Source organism: Salmo trutta, chromosome 18 (genome assembly GCF_901001165.1).
Source record: "Salmo trutta chromosome 18, fSalTru1.1, whole genome shotgun sequence".
NCBI lineage: Eukaryota > Metazoa > Chordata > Actinopteri > Salmoniformes > Salmonidae > Salmo > Salmo trutta.
The window spans coordinates 9916942-9931584 of record NC_042974.1 but is presented as its reverse complement, the minus strand read 5'-3'; the positions used below and the strand labels follow the sequence as shown (position 1 = coordinate 9931584).

Here is a 14643-nt window from a genome sequence, read left to right as displayed (position 1 = left end):
GAGACAGAGAGACCAGAGGGTGAGCGAGACATGGAGACAGAGAGACAGAGAGAAAAAGGGGGAGAGACAGAGGGGAGAGAGAGAGGGACCAGAGAGATAGAGGGGGAGAGAAAGGGACACGAGAGAGAGACCAGAGAGAAAGCGGGGGAGAGACAGGGGGGGAGAGAAGAAAATGAGACAGAGGGTGAGAGAGAGAGAGAGAGAGAGAGAGAGAGAGAGAGGATGAAAGAGACAAGAAAAGAGAGAGAGAGAGAAAGGGGAGGGACAGAGACAGTGAAACAGAGAGACAGAGAGACAGGGAAATGAGAGAGAGAGAGACCAGAGAGACAGAGAGGGGGAGAGACAGGAAGATCAGAGAGACAGAGGGGAGAGACAGAAACAGAGAGACAAGAAAAGAGAGAGAGAGAAAGGGGAGAGACAGAAACAGTGAAACAGAGAGACCAGAGAGACAGAGTGGGAGGGACAAAGAGGGAGAGACCAAAGAGACAGAGGGGGAGAGAGAGGGAGACGAGAGAGAGAGACCAGAGACAAAGAGGGGGAGAGAGTAAAACGAGAGAGACTTAGAGACTGGAGAGACAGAGTGTGGGAGAAACAGAAACAGAGAGACAAGAAAAGAGAGAGAGAGAAAGGGGAGAGACAGAGACAGTGAAACAGAAAGACAGAGGGGCAGATGGGCAGAGACAGCGGGGCAGAGACAGCGAGACCAGAGAAAGTGATACAATGGGGGAGAGACCAGAGAGACAGAGGGGGAGAGAGACCAGAGAGACAGAGGGGGAGAGAGACAGAGAGACAGAGGGGGAAGACAGAGGGGGAGAGAGAGAGACAGATGGGAAGACAGATGGAGAGAGACAGAGGGGAGTGACATGGAGATGAGAGAGACCAGAGATACAGAGGGGGTGAGATACAGAGGGGGAGAGAGACAGAGGGGGGGACAGACAGGAAGACAAGAGAGAGTAAGAGAGATCAGAGGGACAGAGGGGGAGACACAGAGAAACCAGAGAGACAGAAGGGGAGATACAGAGAGACCAGAGAGACAGAGGGGGAGAGAGACAGAGAGACCAGAGAAACAGAGGGGGAGACACAAAGAGACCAGCGAGACAGAGAGACAGAGGGGGAGCGACAGAGGGGGAGAGACAGAGATCAGAGACAGAGAGACCAGAGAGACAGAGGGGGAGTGACAGAGAGACCAAAGAGACAGAGGGGGAGACACAGAGACCAGAGAGACACAGAGAGACAGAGGGGGAGACACAGAGAGACTAGAGAGACAGAGGGGGAGACACAGAGAGACCAAAGAGACAGAGTGGGAGACACAGAGAAACCAGAGAGACAGAGGGGGAGACACAGAGAAACCAGAGAGACAGAGGGGGAGACACAGAGAGACCAGAGAGACAGAAGGGGAGATACAGAGAGACACAGAGAGAGACACAGAGAGACCAGAGAGACAGAGGGGGAGACACAGAGAGACCAGCGAGACAGAGGGGGAGAGACAGAGAGACCAGAGAGACAGAGGGGGAGACACAGAGAGACCAGCGAGACGGAGGGGGAGAGACAGAGAGACCAGAGAGACAGAGGGGGAGAGACAGAGAGACCAAAGAGACAGAGGGGGAGACACAGAGACCAGAGAGACACAGAGAGACAGAGGGGGAGACACAGAGAGACTAGAGAGACAGAGGGGGAGACACAGAGAGACCAAAGAGACAGAGTGGGAGACACAGAGAAACCAGAGAGACAGAGGGGGAGACACAGAGAAACCAGAGAGACAGAGGGGGAGACACAGAGAGACCAGAGAGACAGAAGGGGAGATACAGAGAGACACAGAGAGAGACACAGAGAGACCAGAGAGACAGAGGGGGAGACACAGAGAGACCAGCGAGACAGAGGGGGAGAGACAGAGAGACCAGAGAGACAGAGGGGGAGACACAGAGAGACCAGCGAGACGGAGGGGGAGAGACAGAGAGACCAGAGAGACAGAGGGGGAGAGACAGAGAGACCAAAGAGACAGAGGGGGAGACACAGAGACCAGAGAGACACAGAGAGACAGAGGGGGAGACACAGAGAGACTAGAGAGACAGAGGGGGAGACACAGAGAGACCAAAGAGACAGAGTGGGAGACACAGAGAAACCAGAGAGACAGAGGGGGAGACACAGAGAAACCAGAGAGACAGAGGGGGAGACACAGAGAGACCAGAGAGACAGAAGGGGAGATACAGAGAGACACAGAGAGAGACACAGAGAGACCAGAGAGACAGAGGGGGAGACACAGAGAGACCAGCGAGACAGAGGGGGAGACACAGAGAGACCAGAGAGACAGAAGGGGAGATACAGAGAGACACAGAGAGAGACACAGAGAGACCAGAGAGACAGAGGGGGAGACACAGAGAGACCAGCGAGACAGAGGGGGAGAGACAGAGAGACCAGAGAGACAGAGGGGGAGACACAGAGAGACCAGCGAGACGGAGGGGGAGAGACAGAGAGACCAGAGAGACAGAGGGGGAGAGAGGGCACTGCAACAAGGCCCCAAGTTTGGCCTGATGCTTTGTTTAATAACGTATGTCTTGTTGGTGACAGTGAGGAGTAAGTAGGGGTTTCTATTAAACCCACATAAACCTTCTCTCTCGACCACAAGAAAAGGAAGTGCAGGAAATGTCTTCGGCTCAAACTTTCTGGCATAACCACTTGGAAAATGTTAGTTAAAACAATCATATCTATCAAAATATTTTGGAACTTCTGGCACCTCGACATTATTATGTTAGATGGGGCACGAAGTACGTGAAACAGCTTTTTCCTGCAATCTATAGCCAAAATCACTATGCAAAAAAATATGGAAGATGGTTAAACAAGCTAATCTAACTGGCTTGGTAGCTAGTTATAAGGTTGGGAGATAGGGAATCTATCTAGCTGGCAAGCTTAAAACAACTTCATAAATTTGCTGGTCCAGTCAGTGTACCCCCTTCACAAAATACAGCTGACAGATTTATTTATAAAAAATTATGATCAAATTTGGGTTTAAAAATTTTGTTTAGTAATTAATTGAAGATCTGAAAAATTCTAAAACAGGACAAATCTGAGGGGTCACATGCCTTTGTGACCCTACTGGCATGACGCCACTGTAAAGCTCTGGTCCTAGGGTTAGTATAATGTGTGGTTGTTCAGTGGTTCTCCATAAGGCTCTGTTCCCTGTGTAGTTTGTGGTTCAGTACAGACCTCGGCCCAGGTTCATCTCCGTGCAGCGTCTGCCTGGGTTGCTGTGGACACGGCACTTGAACACGGCTCCCGGGGTGTGAAGTGAGCTGCTGTAGGAAGAGTTGGCCTTGGGGGCCCCTACCAGAACCCTGTAAACAGAAAGAAACATATTGTGTAAACTTTACACATCCAGTCACAGCAGTCAGTCACAAAATTAAGGAGAAGAAGAAGAGTTGGCTTTGGCCTCCTACCAGCACCCCGTAGACAGAGACAATGGGCCCCTACCAGCACCCCGTAGACAGAGACAATGGGCCCCTACCAGCACCCCGTAGACAGAGACAATGCGCCCCTACCATCACCCTGTAGACAGAGACAATGGGCCCCTACCATCACCCTGTAGACAGAGACAATGGGCCCCCACCAGCACCCCGTAGACAGAGACAATGGGCCCCTACCATCACCCTGTTGACAGAGACAATGGGCCCCCACCATCACCCTGTAGACAGAGACAATGGGCCCCTACCATCACCCTGTAGAGAGAGACAATGGGCCCCTTCCATCACCCTGTAGACAGAGACAATGGGCCCCTACCAGCACCCCGTAGACAGAGACAATGGGCCCCTACCATCACCCTGTAGACAGAGACAATGGGCCCCCACCATCACCCTGTAGACAGAGACAATGGGCCCCTACCATCACCCTGTAGAGAGAGACAATGGGCCCCCACCATCACCCTGTAGACAGAGACAATGGGCCCCTACCATCACCCTGTAGACAGAGACAATGGGCCCCCACCAGCACCCCGTAGACAGAGACAATGCGCCCCTACCATCACCCTGTAGACAGAGACAATGGGCCCCTACCATCACCCTGTAGACAGAGACAATGGGCCCCCACCAGCACCCCGTAGACAGAGACAATGGGCCCCTACCATCACCCTGTTGACAGAGACAATGGGCCCCCACCATCACCCTGTAGACAGAGACAATGGGCCCCTACCATCACCCTGTAGAGAGAGACAATGGGCCCCTTCCATCACCCTGTAGACAGAGACAATGGGCCCCTACCAGCACCCCGTAGACAGAGACAATGGGCCCCTACCATCACCCTGTAGACAGAGACAATGGGCCCCCACCATCACCCTGTAGACAGAGACAATGGCCCCTACCATCACCCTGTAGAGAGAGACAATGGGCCCCCACCATCACCCTGTAGACAGAGACAATGGGCCCCTACCATCACCCTGTAGAGAGAGACAATGGGCCCCTTCCATCACCCTGTAGACAGAGACAATGGGCCCCTACCATCACCCTGTAGACAGAGACAATGGGGCCCTACCATCACCCTGTAGACAGAGACAATGGGCCCCTACCATCACCCTGTAGACAGAGACAATGGGCCCCTACCATCACCCTGTACAGAGAGACAATGGGCCCCTACCATCACCCTGTAGACAGAGACAATGGGCCCCTACCATCACCCTGTAGACAGAGACATTGCGCCCCTACCATCACCCTGTAGACAGAGACAATGGGCCCCTACCATCACCCTGTACAGAGAGACAATGGGCCCCTACCAGCAACCTGTAAACAGAGACAATGGGCCCCTACCATCACCCTGTAGACAGAGACAATGCGCCCCTACCATCACCCTGTAGACAGAGACAATGGGCCCCTACCATCACCCTGTACAGAGAGACAATGGGCCCCTACCATCACCCTGTAGACAGAGACAATGGGCCCCTACCATCACCCTGTAGACAGAGACAATGGGCCCCTACCATCACCCTGTACAGAGAGACAATGGGCCCCTACCAGCACCCTGTAGACAGAGACAATGGGCCCCTACCATCACCCTGTAAACAGAGACAATGGGCCCTACCAGCACCCTGTAGACAGAGACAATGGGCCCCTACCAGCACCCTGTAGACAGAGACAATGGGCCCTACCAGCACCCTGTAGACAGAGACAATGTGCCCCTACCAGCACCCTGTAGACAGAGACAATGGGCCCCTACCATCACCCTGTAGACAGAGACAATGGGCCCCTACCATCACCCTGTAAACAGAGACAATGGGCCCTACCAGCACCCTGTAGACAGAGACAATGGGCCCCTACCAGCACCCTGTAGACAGAGACAATGGGCCCCTACCAGCACCCTGTAGACAGAGACAATGGGCCCCTACCAGCACCCTGTAGACAGAGACAATGGGCCCCTACCATCACCCTGTAGACAGAGACAATGGGCCCCTACCATCACCCTGTACAGAGAGACAATGGGCCCCTACCAGCACCCTGTAGACAGAGACAATGGGCCCCTACCATCACCCTGTAAACAGAGACAATGGGCCCTACCAGCACCCTGTAGACAGAGACAATGGGCCCCTACCAGCACCCTGTAGACAGAGACAATGGGCCCCTACCATCACCCTGTAGACAGAGACAATGGGCCCCTACCAGCACCCTGTAGACAGAGACAATGGGCCCCTACCATCACCCTGTAGACAGAGACAATGGGCCCCTACCATCACCCTGTAAACAGAGACAATGGGCCCTACCAGCACCCTGTAGACAGAGACAATGGGCCCCTACCAGCACCCTGTAGACAGAGACAATGGGCCCCTACCAGCACCCTGTAGACAGAGACAATGGGCCCCTACCAGCACCCTGTAGACAGAGACAATGGGCCCCTACCAGCTCCCTGTAGACAGAGACAATGGAGGGGACACAGTTATTATTAAAGTACACCACAGTGTCAAACAGTCATGATGATGTCACACAGTGAAGAAAAACAAGCATTTAACATCTGCTAAATATGTGTATGTGACCAATAACATTTGATTTGATGAGAAGAGCAAGAGAAAAACACCTTGAAGGATGGGAGTCACCCGGCATCAAGAATACAGTGTCAACAACACACATCCTGTCTCGATGAAGTGGCATAATGGCATCTCATAATCGTCTTCATCAGGCCCACTGTAGCACAGAGTAATTCCCCCATGTTCAATTCAAGTATGGTAGCCTATATTCAGGGTGGAACTGGGGTAGAACATGTGGAACCGGAGTTCACAAAGTGAAATACTTTTGATGTGAATTCTAAAATGCAACATGGGTGAGTTCCCCGACTTTCACAATTCCACCCCTGGATGGACACTGAGTGTACAAAACATTAGGAACACCTCTTTCCATGACATAGTTTTCACCTGGATTCACATGGTCAGTCTATGATCCCTTATTGATATCACCTGTTAAATCCACTTCAACTCAATATGAGGAAGGTGTTCCTAATGTTTGGTACACTCAGTGCATAAGGCATCAGCAGACTGACTCATGACAATGAAGACAATGGTGGGTGTTGTGACAGCTATGGGACATGATCACTTAACCCTTGGCTACATGCTGGAATCTGGGACAGGTCAGCTAGGCTGCTACATGCTGGAATCTGGGACAGGTCAGCTAGGCTTCTACATGCTGAAATCTGGGACAGGTCAGCTACGCTGCTACAAGCTGGATAAGGTCAACTAGGCTGCTACATGCTGGATTCTGGAATAGGCCAACTAGGCTGCTACATGCTGGATTCTGGAATAGGCCAACTAGGCTGCTACATGCTGGATTCTGGGACAGGTCAGCTAGGCTGCTACATGCTGGAATCTGGACAGGTCAGCTAGGCTGCTACATGCTGGATTCTGGGACAGGTCAGCTAGGCTGCTACATGCTGGAATCTGGACAGGTCAGCTAGGCTGCTACATGCTGGAATCTGGACAGGTCAGCTAGACTGCTACATGCTGGAATCTGGGACCAGTCAGCTAGGCTGCTACATGCTGGAATCTGGACAGGTCAGCTAGGCTGCTACATGCTGGAATCTGGACAGGTCAGCTAGGCTGCTACATGCTGGAATCTGGGACCAGTCAGCTAGGCTGCTACATGCTGGAATCTGGGACAGGTCAGCTAGGCTGCTACATGCTGGAATCTGGACAGGTCAGCTAGGCTGCTACATGCTGGAATCTGGGACCAGTCAGCTAGGCTGCTACATGCTGGAATCTGGACAGGTCAGCTAGGCTGCTACATGCTGGAATCTGGACAGGTCAGCTAGGCTGCTACATGCTGGAATCTGGGACCAGTCAGCTAGGCTGCTACATGCTGGAATCTGGGACCAGTCAGCTAGGCTGCTACATGCTGGAATCTGGACAGGTCAGCTAGGCTGCTACATGCTGGAATCTGGACAGGTCAGCTAGGCTGCTACATGCTGGAATCTGGGACCAGTCAGCTAGGCTGCTACATGCTGGAATCTGGACAGGTCAGCTAGGCTGCTACATGCTGGAATCTGGACAGGTCAGCTAGGCTGCTACATGCTGGAATCTGGGACCAGTCAGCTAGGCTGCTACATGCTGGAATCTGGGACCAGTCAGCTAGGCTGCTACATGCTGGAATCTGGGACCAGTCAGCTAGGCTGCTACATGCTGGAATCTGGGACCAGTCAGCTAGGCTGCTACATGCTGGAATCTGGGACCAGTCAGCTAGGCTGCTACATGCTGGAATCTGGACAGGTCAGCTAGGCTGCTACATGCTGGATTCTGGGACAGGTCAGCTAGGCTGCTACATGCTGGAATCTGGACAGGTCAGCTAGGCTGCTACATGCTGGAATCTGGACAGGTCAGCTAGACTGCTACATGCTGGAATCTGGACAGGTCAGCTAAGCTGCTACATGCTGGAATCTGGGACAGGTCAGCTAGGCTGCTACATGCTGGATTCTGGACAGGTCAGCTAGGCTGCTACATGCTGGAATCTGGGACCAGTCAGCTAGGCTGCTACATGCTGGAATCTGGACAGGTCAGCTAGGCTGCTACATGCTGGAATCTGGACAGGTCAGCTAAGCTGCTACATGCTGGAATCTGGGACAGGTCAGCTAGGCTGCTACATGCTGGATTCTGGACAGGTCAGCTAGGCTGCTACATGCTGGAATCTGGGACCAGTCAGCTAGGCTGCTACAGAACAACGGTCCAAAAGAAACCAAACAACACTGCACATCAATCGAACTGTTGACATAATTAAGATAAGACAATATGTCACCATCATAGAAATCAACTGTTTTTCTAAACAAGAGAAAGGCGTTTACGCACAGTCAATTGAGACAGTCTATTGATTTCGAAAATTATACTTATTTACTTAGTGATTTTGTAGGCGATAGCTCACATCATTTGGCTATTCTTCAACATATGCAAGCAGGTTACACAGCGTGCACAAAAGTGAATGGCCCAAATACAATCCATAAGAATTGCGCAACAACCAAACCCTGCCATTAAAGGTCAAGCAAGGGAGGATACATACGTGCATAAACAGTCCCGACTGCAATTACAGTCACTATACGATAGTTAATAGCCTTGATAGGCCTCTTGATAGCTTGAGACTCACCAGCGCGTATTGTCATGATAGTGCTCCAGAACAGAGTATCCAAAGAAACTCGAGTCAGGTCCACGGAACACAACAGCATGTTCTAAGTCAATGTTGTAGGAGTGAACTACAGAAACAGACAAATACACGCAGAGAACATCCAAAAGGCTCCTCTTCTGATTCAGAACATGACCCATCCTTTGGCGCATCCTTGAGAGGAACAACACTATGGAAGAAATATATAAAACAAAACAAAGCCCTTCAAGGTTTCAGTGCTACAGAAAAAGTGACAAAACTAACAGTACTTTCTGAAGTCTAGCACTATGAACATAGAAAAACGACAGGGGTAGTGGATCGAGAATAAAAAATAACGGTCCGTTGAAACGTGACGATCTCGTCAGCTGCTCTGCAGACTGAATGTGAAGAACTGGTGCTGTCTCCAGCACGGAGTTGCTTGCGGTGGTGATGAGTGCGGTCATGGCAGAAGGAGAATTTCTCAATGGGTTCGCGGCTCAAGCGTCACATTTCACCAAATAACCCGCCTCGCGCTTCCAACGTTTACGAACGACGATGCCCTCTGCCGTTTGGTATGGGGAGCGAATCAACGGCCAAAGACGAATGGCCTGTTGTTGACCTACCAATTTGTTATTGGCTGCTGATGTTTGATATATGTCTTCATTACTTGTTCAAATGTTTTGGAAACGCTTTCTTGTAAATGCTTGTCTTTCTTGTAAATTGAAATCTGCAATAAAATACTAATGCTTGGTTCAGTTTCCCTGGCCATTCCCATGCTAAAACGTTAGCAGTTGGGGAAGCATGGTTTGCTGTCATACCTTGTCCATAGTACGCTTATAGGGTATGGAAACAAATATGTATTGTAACGACCCTGGGTTTATAAGCGCGGATATCGACTCTGCCGCTGGAGCATGCTTTTGCGACACAGTCGATAGCGCGCTGGACTTCGGGCTAGAAGGTGAGGGTTTGAGACCTGCTCCCTGCTGTTTCATTACAGTATTTTGTCCTTTGGGTAAATCTATCCCTTTAACAAGGACCTAATTCCTCGAGTTAAATTAAATGGAACAGACAACATAGATTGCTGCTATTGTGGCTGCCAAAGTAATTACTGAGTAAGTAAAAAGGCTCTTTTTAAATCTTACCCATTTCTAATACAGATGTTATTTATTTCCAAACCTGAAAATGTGTTATGAAACAGATTTCCCTAATTTCCTCTGTCAGTTTGCAAAACAGTTCTATTAATACTTATACACTTCCTGATGTGAAATGTCCTGTTTTGATTAGAGCTGGTGTTATTCTGTTCACTCCTTACAGTTAGAAAACCACCAGGTGATCACTTCATCTTATCATACAGATCGAAAAGGTGGAAACACCTCTTACTGAAACACCCCAATAGGTGACTATCCAGGAAAAATGTAAAAAATTTCCTACCGAAATAAAATGTATGAAAGTCGCACATGTACATACTGTAAACACAGCATACATACTGTATATTCACTGAGTGGAAAAAACCCCATTAAGAACACCGTCCTAATCATATGGAGTTACGCCCCCTTATTCCCTCAGAACAGCCTCAATTCGGCGGGGCATGGACTCCACAAGGTGTCGAAAGCGTTCCACATGCTGGTCCATGATGACTCCAATTCTTCCCAGTTGTGTCAAGTTGGCTGGATGTCCTTTGGGTGGATCATTCTTGATACACATGGGAAACTGTTGAGCGTGAAAAACCCAGCAGCATTGCAGTTCTTGACACAAACCGGTGAGCCTGGCTCCTACTACCATACCCCATTCAAAGGCACTTAAGTCTTTTGTCTTGCCCATTCACCCTCTAAATGGGCACACATACACAATCCATGTCTCAAGGTGTAAAAAATATTTTTGAACCGGTCTCCTCACCTTCATCTACGCTGATTGAAGTGGATTTAACAAGTGACATCAATAAGGGATCATAGCTTTCACCTGGACTCACCTGGTCAGTCTGTCATGGAAAGACCAGGCGATCCTAATGTTATATACATTCAGTTTACAACATTTACAATATTCACATTTCAACAAAGTGAATAATGAGCAGAGGAAGACAGAAAATCTGTGTAAATAAAATTTTATTAGCTCGTCGCAAAATGTATTAACATAGCCAACAGTCTCATTGTGCCCTATAGTACAGAGTCACTTTGTGTATTTACACTTTACATTGAGTTCTTCTTTTATTGTCTCCACAAAATATAAAGTAGAAAAGCTGTGGGAAACCAACAAGCCAGGGTGTCTTTAAGTGGTACAGTTCAGGGACAGGAAGAGACAGTTCAGGGACAGGAAGGTCGAACTAAGGGACGGGAAGGTAGAGCTAAGGGACAGGAAGGTAGAGCTAAGGGACAGGAAGGTAGAGCTAAGGGACAGGAAGGTAGAGCTAAGGGACAGGAAGGTACAGTCAAAGGGTCATCTCATCCATATAAATAGAAAGTAGATTCATATTTAGAATCCCTAGAAATAGTCTAGGTATTCTATTTCTACGATTCCATCACAGTCATAAGGAAGAAGTGATACACAGTAGAAATACAACCAAAACTCTACTGATAAACAACCTAAAACCATAGATCAACTGAAAAACAACATTCAACCAAAAAAACAACCAAAGAATCAACTCAAGAACAATCACAATCAACCCAATAATCAACAAAAACTTATTGCACAAGCCATCCGTAAAATAGATATATAATTAACCCTGGACAAAAAAAAGAAAAAAAAGAAATATTGTATAATTCATGATTTAAATTCCGTAATTTCATTGTGTGAAATTAGATTGGAAGAAATAGCAACTATGATGATCCTCACATGGTCTATTTTCTACTTCCCTCGTACCATATCCACACAGAGGCCTTTCTCTCTCACACACACACACACACACACACACACACACACACACACACACACAAGCTAAAGAAAGGACAGAAAAGTAGAAGGGCTAGATCTAGTCCACAGTGGTGCAGCAGTCTGCAGTCCTTCAGCAGCAAAGTCCATCTCCATCCTTAAAGTAGCAGCATCATCTTGATACCTGACCCTCATCGTAGCCAGGGCTGAAACAATAGGGAAAGAACGATACAGGATTACATTAACTGCACAAACAGTAATATAAACTCAGCAAAAAAAAGAAACGTCCCTCTTTCAGGACCCTGTCTTTCAAAGATAATTCGTAAAAATCCAAATAACTTCACTGATCCTCATTGTAAAGGGTTTAAACACTGTTTCCCATGCTTGTTCACTGAACCATAAACAATTAAAGAACATGCACCTGTGGAACGGTCGTTAAGACACTAACAGCTTACAGATGGTAGGCAATTAAAAGGTCACATTATGAAAACTTAGGACACTAAAGAGGCCTTTCTACTGACTCTGAAAAACACCAAAAGAAAGATGCCCAGGGTCCCTGCTCATCTACGTGAACGTGCCTTAGGCATGCTGCAAGGAGGCGTAAGGACTGCAGATGTGGCCAGGGCAATAAATTGCAATGTCCGTACTGTGAGACGCCTAAGACAGCGCTACAGAGAAACAGGATGGACAGCTGATCGTCCTCACAGTGGCAGACCACGTGTAACAACACCTGCACAGGATCGGTATATCCGAACATCACACCTGCAGGACAGGTACAGGATGGCAACAACTGCCTGAGTTACACCAGGAACGCACAATCCCTCCATCATTGCTCAGACTGACCGCAATAGGCTGAGAGAGGCTGGACTGAGGGCTTGTAGGCCTGTTGTAAGGCAGGTCCTCACCAGACATCACCGGCAACAATGTCGCCTATGGGCACAAATCCACCGTCGCTGGACCAGACAGGACTGGCAAAAAGTGTTCTTCTCTGACGCGTCGCGGTTTTGTCTCACCAGGGGTGATGGTCGGATTCGCGTTTATCGTCGAAGGAATGAGCGTTACACTGAGGCCTGTACACTGGAGCGGGATCGATTTAGAGGTGGAGGGTCCGTCATGGTCTAGGGTGATGTGTCACAGCATCATCGGACTGAGCTTGTTGTTATTGCAGGCAATCTCAACGCTGTGCGTTACAGGGAAGACATCCTCCTCCCTCATGTGGTACCCTTCCTGCAGGCTCATCCTGACATGACCCTCCAGCATGACAATGCCACCAGCCATACTGCTCGTTCCATGTGTGATGTCCTGCAAGACAGGAATGTCAGTGTTCTGCCATGGCCAGCGAAGAGCCTGGATCTCAATCCCATTGAGCACGTCTGGGACTTGTTGGATCGGAGGGTGAGGGCTAGGGCCATTCCCCCCAGAAATGTCCAGGAACTTGCAGGTGCCTTGGTGGAAGAGTGGGGTAACATCTCACAGCAAAAACTGGCAAATCTGGTGCAGTCCATGAATACTGTAAAAGACAAGAGGCAAGACATGTCTTCCCCCTCCACGTTCCCATTGCTGTAACTGATAATGTAGTCAGGACAAAGTGGTCTACATGGTTATTATTGTTTAAGATGCTGATGATCTGGAAGAGATTATCAACATACAGTGCATTTGGAAAGTATTCAGACACCTTCCCTTTTCCACATTACAGCATTATTCTAAAAGTGATGAAATACATTTTTTCCTCATCAATCTACAAACAATACCCCATAATGACAAAAGCGAAAACAGGTTTTTAGAATTTTTTTGCAAATGTAATAAAAACAAAAAAACAGATACCTTATGTAAGAATTCAGACCCTTTTCTATGAGACTCGAAATTGAGCTTAGGTGCATCCTGTTTTCATTGATCATCCTTGAGATGTTTCTACAACTTGATTGGAATCCACCTGTGGTAAATTCAACTGATTGGACATGATTTAGAAAGACACACACCTGTCCATAAGGCCCCACAGTTGACAGTGCATGTCAGAGCAAAAACCAAGCCACCAGGCCGAAGGAATTGTCCGTAGGAGCTCAGCGACAGGACTGTGTCGAGTCACTGATCTGGGGAAAGGTAGCAAAACATTTCTGCAGCATTGAAGGTCCCCAAGAACACAGCAGCATTCATCATTCTTAAATGGAAGAAGTTTGTAACCAGCAAGACTCTTCCTAGAGCTGGATGCCCGGCCAAACTGAGCAATCGAGGGAGAAGGGCATTGGTCAGGAAGGTGACCAAGAACCCAATGGGCACTCTGACAGAGCTCCAAAGTTCCTCTGTGGAGATGGGAGAACATTCCAGAAGGACAACCATCTCTGCAGCACTCCACCAATCAGGCCGTTATGGCAGAGTGGCCAGACAGAAGCCACTCCTTAGTAAAAGGCACATGACAGCCTGCTTGGAGTTTGCCAAAAGGCACCTAAAGACTCTCAGACCATAAGAAACAAGATTCTCTGGTCTGATGAAAGCAAGATTGAACTCTTTGGCCTGAATGCCAAGCGTCACGTCAGGAGGAAACCTGGCACCATCCCTACAGTGAAGCATGGTGATGGCAGCATCATGCTGTGGGGATGATTTTCAGTGGCAGGGACTGGGAGCCTAGTCAGGATCGAGGGAAAGATTAACGGAGCAAAGTACAGAGAGATCCTTCACGAAAACCTGCTCCAGAGTGCTCAGGACTTCAGACTGGAGCGAAGGTTCACCTTCTAACAGGACAACGACCTTAAGCACACAGCCAAGACAATGCATGAGTGGTTTTGGGACAAGTCTCTGAATGTCCTTGAGTGGCCCAGCTAGGCCCAGACTTGAACCCAATCGAACATTTCTGGAGAGACCTGAAAATAGCTGTGCAGCAACACTCCCCATCCAACCTGACAGAACTTGAGAGGATCTGCAGAGAAGAATGGGAGAAAATCCTCACATACAGGTATGCTAAGCTTGTAGCGTCATACCAAAGAAGACTCGACGCTGTAATCGCTGCCAAAGGTGCTTCAACAAAGTACTGAGTACAGGGTCTGAAAACATATGTAAATTTGATATTTCCGTTTATTTTTATAAAATGTTAAAAAAATTCAAATTCTACAAACCTGTTTTTGCTTTGACATTATGGGGTATTGTGTGTAAATTGATGAGCAATGAAAACAATTTAAATACATTTTATAATAAG

The 14643-nt window shown here is 48.6% G+C and overlaps 2 protein-coding genes across 5 annotated transcripts in view; both read right to left on the bottom strand.

Moving 5' to 3' along the window:
* The window catches only part of LOC115152816 (integrin alpha-9), a 151918-nt gene extending 142891 nt beyond the window's left edge, over nt 1-9027 (bottom strand). Inside the window, exons 1-2 of the mRNA XM_029697656.1 lie at nt 8595-9027; nt 3205-3332 (exon numbers count right to left, since the gene is read on the bottom strand). Coding sequence (XP_029553516.1) covers nt 3205-3332; nt 8595-8782 — 316 coding nt within the window. The 5' untranslated portion in view covers nt 8783-9027. The remainder of the gene's footprint in view (nt 1-3204; nt 3333-8594) is intronic.
* Nucleotides 9028-10673: 1646 nt separating this feature from the next.
* The window catches only part of LOC115152815 (golgin subfamily A member 4), a 53886-nt gene continuing 49916 nt past the window's right edge, over nt 10674-14643 (bottom strand). For all 4 annotated transcript variants that reach the window (XM_029697652.1, XM_029697653.1, XM_029697654.1 and 1 more), the window contains one exon: nt 10674-11659. In XM_029697652.1, the coding sequence (XP_029553512.1) occupies nt 11645-11659 (15 nt within the window). In that variant the 3' untranslated portion in view covers nt 10674-11644. The remainder of the gene's footprint in view (nt 11660-14643) is intronic.